The sequence below is a fragment of the Populus trichocarpa genome, chromosome 14 (genome assembly GCF_000002775.5).
Source record: "Populus trichocarpa isolate Nisqually-1 chromosome 14, P.trichocarpa_v4.1, whole genome shotgun sequence".
Taxonomy (NCBI): Eukaryota; Viridiplantae; Streptophyta; class Magnoliopsida; order Malpighiales; family Salicaceae; genus Populus; species Populus trichocarpa.
The window spans coordinates 6,540,071-6,543,688 of NC_037298.2; the positions used below are offsets into that span (position 1 = coordinate 6,540,071).

Genomic DNA, 3,618 nt, shown 5'->3' on the forward strand with positions numbered 1-3,618 from the left:
TGGCTTAAGAGTAGCAGACTCGCAAATCAAAACCTTTAGCATCTCCTACTGCAAATTTTACAACTTCACTGAAATAGCTTGCATTGAGTTCATCTGAAACAAGCACCACTGACAAAAAAATATAGCCATGCGATGATAGTGCGCATTGCATGGAAAGGAACAAAAGAATTAAACAACTAAACATAAAAACAAAACAAGTATATCAGCTAAATAACCAACAATGATACAGTTGGTTAAAACTTAGAAATGTAATTCATCTGGCAAGAATACTTCCTTGTAACAAAATATGTATACTATAAACAATCACAGAAAATTTGCTGCCCTACTTGGTCAATAGGTAGTTATTTTTCTACTTCTAGCCAGCTCTTTTTAAGATCCCTTGCGGTATATCAAAACCACTGAAGAAGCTTTCAAAAGGGTTCTTCACTACATATACGCCTATGGACTATATGTCAACCTTAATTCTCGAACTACCCAGTTGATGATAATGAGTGTAATGAGCTGGATTCGCGGGAAAATGCTGCCATCAGCTTTTCCTTTGTTAGCTGCTCAGATCCTTGAGACTTGATCACAAATGTATGAAATACAGTGTCATTTGCAGCAGAAAGTTTTGACTCAACAACAGTGATTTGTGCTTCTTTGAATGCTTGAATCACTCTTGATGCAGGATGTGAATCCAACGGACAACTCACTCTTACCATCAACTCATCATGGGAAGCTTGAATGTCGACATCTGGAGCTTGATTGTGACTTTCTCCATTTGTGTTAGCATCCAAAGCTGATGCATCTCTCGAAATGCTCCCCGACTTTTCCCTTTCAGCTTCCATTACCTTGAGCTTTGCTTGAAGCTCATTGATGTAAGAAATAGCATCTCCCAACAATGAAGCCTTGTCCATCTTGGAAATATTGGGCACAACAGCTCGTAATGCATAGAACCGCTGGTTAAGCTTCTCTCGCCGCTGCCTCTCTGCCTCAACATGATTGAGGGGTTCTTCTCTTCCATTTGCTGGCTTCCTGCCTCGTTTACGAGGCTTCCGATCATCTGCCGTGCCTGGCCGTTCTTCCTTGCATGAAGCTTCAACATCAGAATGCTCAGATTCTGCACTAAGTGGTTTGCCAATCACAGAAGGCCCCGAAGAGGCTCCTGAAAAATCAATTTGCATTTGCACCTGCTTTTGAGGTTGGTAATGGTTAAGCCTAAACTCCTCCCTAACCCCATTAACCAGCTCTTGTAGATTATTTGCTGTGGCTTGTGAACCATAAACATCACTTGGGGTCCCTTGTTTCATACCAAAACTCTGTGCCCAACCAGAACCATGAAGGCCATTTTGAGCACCAGGTAATGCAAGCCTAGTACCATTCTGGTAAGCATTCCACGATGGTCTCTCTTCCATTTTTCTGACGACAAGTTTCTCCCTAAATCCATGACCATGACCATGATTTGAGTTCAAATCCTGACCAAAAATCTTCGGAACTCCAACTCTCTCCACAATCCCAAAATTTGAAAATGGGGAATTCTCATCTTTCTTTTCACTCACAGCAGGCATGGCTGCTGCTGCTGCTGCTGCTGCAGCCATTGGCTTGGCTCTGATACTTGAATTCCGAGTGGAAAACCATGACCTTATTGATTGAACCATTTCTATACTTTCAGGAACAGATCTCACTGACCCTAATTCAACAACGCCAACATCAGTAGCCACCAACACAATTGTCTGAAACCCCGCAGACTTTGCAAGAAATGACCTCACACAATAATCAGGCCCTGGTTTCAAAGCATCAGAGATCCACATATGCTTCCCGGAGGCATAACACTTTCCTGGACCACCTTCTCCATGGGGAAAGGAGAAATACATGGAGGCCAAAAAGAACATCTCAGTATCAGTAACCTGGTCCAATCCCAAGGCATAATTATCCTCGTCTGATTCTCCAAACAACGTCTGCAGCTTCTGAATAACTCTCTTTCTCATCCTCTGCTGAGTCTCATCCTCATGGCGTATATTGAGAATTCTAGTGACCTCAGATTCTTCACCTTCTTTAGGCTCCCTGCAAGACCCATCTCCCCAACCAAGAACCCAGTCACCAGACTTGGAACATGAAATCTGCCAAAAAATGGCATAGTTCCAGCTGAAATTGGAGGCGTTGGGGCGGTCCACAAGATCAGAGAGCTTATTTTGCAAACTCTCATCACCACACATAGCCATTAACAGATTCTGATTAGCTACAGAATTTGATAGCAAGTAATTAAAAGCTTTAGTGCCTAAAACAGCAGCAACCATGGTCTTATCTTCATCGTTCCATGCCCCACCTCCCACACCCAGCTCAATCTTCATTTCTAGGACACCCAAAACTGAAACTTCAAACTACCGACTAAACACAAAGCTTCAAACTTTATTACCCAGAATCAAATCTTGGTACTGAAACCCCTAGTTTCTATTATAGCTAGGGACTAAAATATAATGCATTTAGCAAAATAAAACAAGCCCGCATGGTTTCTCTCGTACAATACTGTGTGCATAAATTCAGATCTCAGGAACTCAATAAGTTAAAATAGCAAAAATAACAAGTTGCAAGGAAAACCCAGAAAAAGTAAAGTAGATTGATGCAAAGAAGAGACAATTGAAAGAAAATACACACCGGTTGCGTCAGGCAAATTGGGATAATGAGACAACAATTGGGGTAAGGTAGCAGGATGGTATTTATTCTCAGGTGGAATAAGTTTTCCAGGTAAAGGGACAGGTTTATAAAAAAAAAAATCCTGGAAAGCAAGCAGAAAATTTGTTAAATATTTCAGAAACAATAAGGAATGGGAAAAGGAAAGGAAAGGCTTTTTCTCTCTTTAGAGCCAAAGGGTGGAAAATGAGAGAGAGAGAGGAATGGATTTGCAGTTTGGTGTTCTGCCCTCTTACTCCTTAACTGCATAAGTGGACCATGGTTAAGTATAGATTGGATTCAGAAAAGTAACCATGGTTAAATGCATGATTAAATAAAAGAAACCTAAAATTTAATAGTATTTTGATTGAGAGATGAAAATAAAAACAAAGAAAGAATTGTTGGAGGTTGAGAAGTAGTCGGCAACGATTTTGTGGAGTTTGTTTGTTGGTCTAATAAAAGCAGTAAACAGTAGGCTCACCTGGAAACCCTTTTAAAAAACCCTTGTTTACACACCATCTTTTTTTCCAGACATCAAGGTTAGATTCCATATTTGCTAAACGGTGACGGACACCCGATCAGTTTTAACTCTTGTTATGTTCTCCTTCTTCCTCTTCTTTCTTGACAAACCGCACCCCTCTGTTACATTCTTAACACGAATAACATTTGTTAACCACTGTCCTGAATTCTTGTGATCCACTGGTTTTTCTTACTGTGTGCGGCCCGCTACTTATTTGCTCGTAACATAATTTGCATTTTTTTTCATGGTTTACGTGGCATGATTATTTCTTCTCTTTTTTATTTTCATTTATAAAGAATAATTTCCATGTGTTAAAAACAAATCTGTTGTTTTCCACTTATGAGGATTTTACGCCCCCATAAACCGACCTCAAGTTTGAAATCCAGTGGCAAGGGAGATATCCAGGGATATTTTAAAAAAATATTTTTTATTATTTTAATTTATTAACA

The 3,618-nt window shown here is 40.0% G+C and overlaps 1 protein-coding gene across 1 annotated transcript; it reads right to left on the reverse strand.

Moving 5' to 3' along the window:
• Nucleotides 1-202: 202 nt before the first annotated feature.
• On the reverse strand, nucleotides 203-3,271 carry LOC7486777 (transcription factor MTB1). The gene is made up of 2 exons (XM_024585110.2): nucleotides 2,635-3,271; nucleotides 203-2,332 (listed from the first exon to the last, which is right to left on the reverse strand). The coding sequence occupies exon 2, from the start codon at nucleotides 2,328-2,330 to the stop codon at nucleotides 471-473; it is 1,860 nt and encodes a 619-aa protein (XP_024440878.2). The 5' UTR covers nucleotides 2,331-2,332; nucleotides 2,635-3,271; the 3' UTR covers nucleotides 203-470.
• Nucleotides 3,272-3,618: the final 347 nt, after the last annotated feature.

Coding starts and splice junctions, on each gene's coding strand:
- LOC7486777 (XM_024585110.2), bottom strand. CDS start 2,330: ATGAAGATTGAGCTGGGTGTGGGAGGTGGGGCATGGAACGATGAAGAT.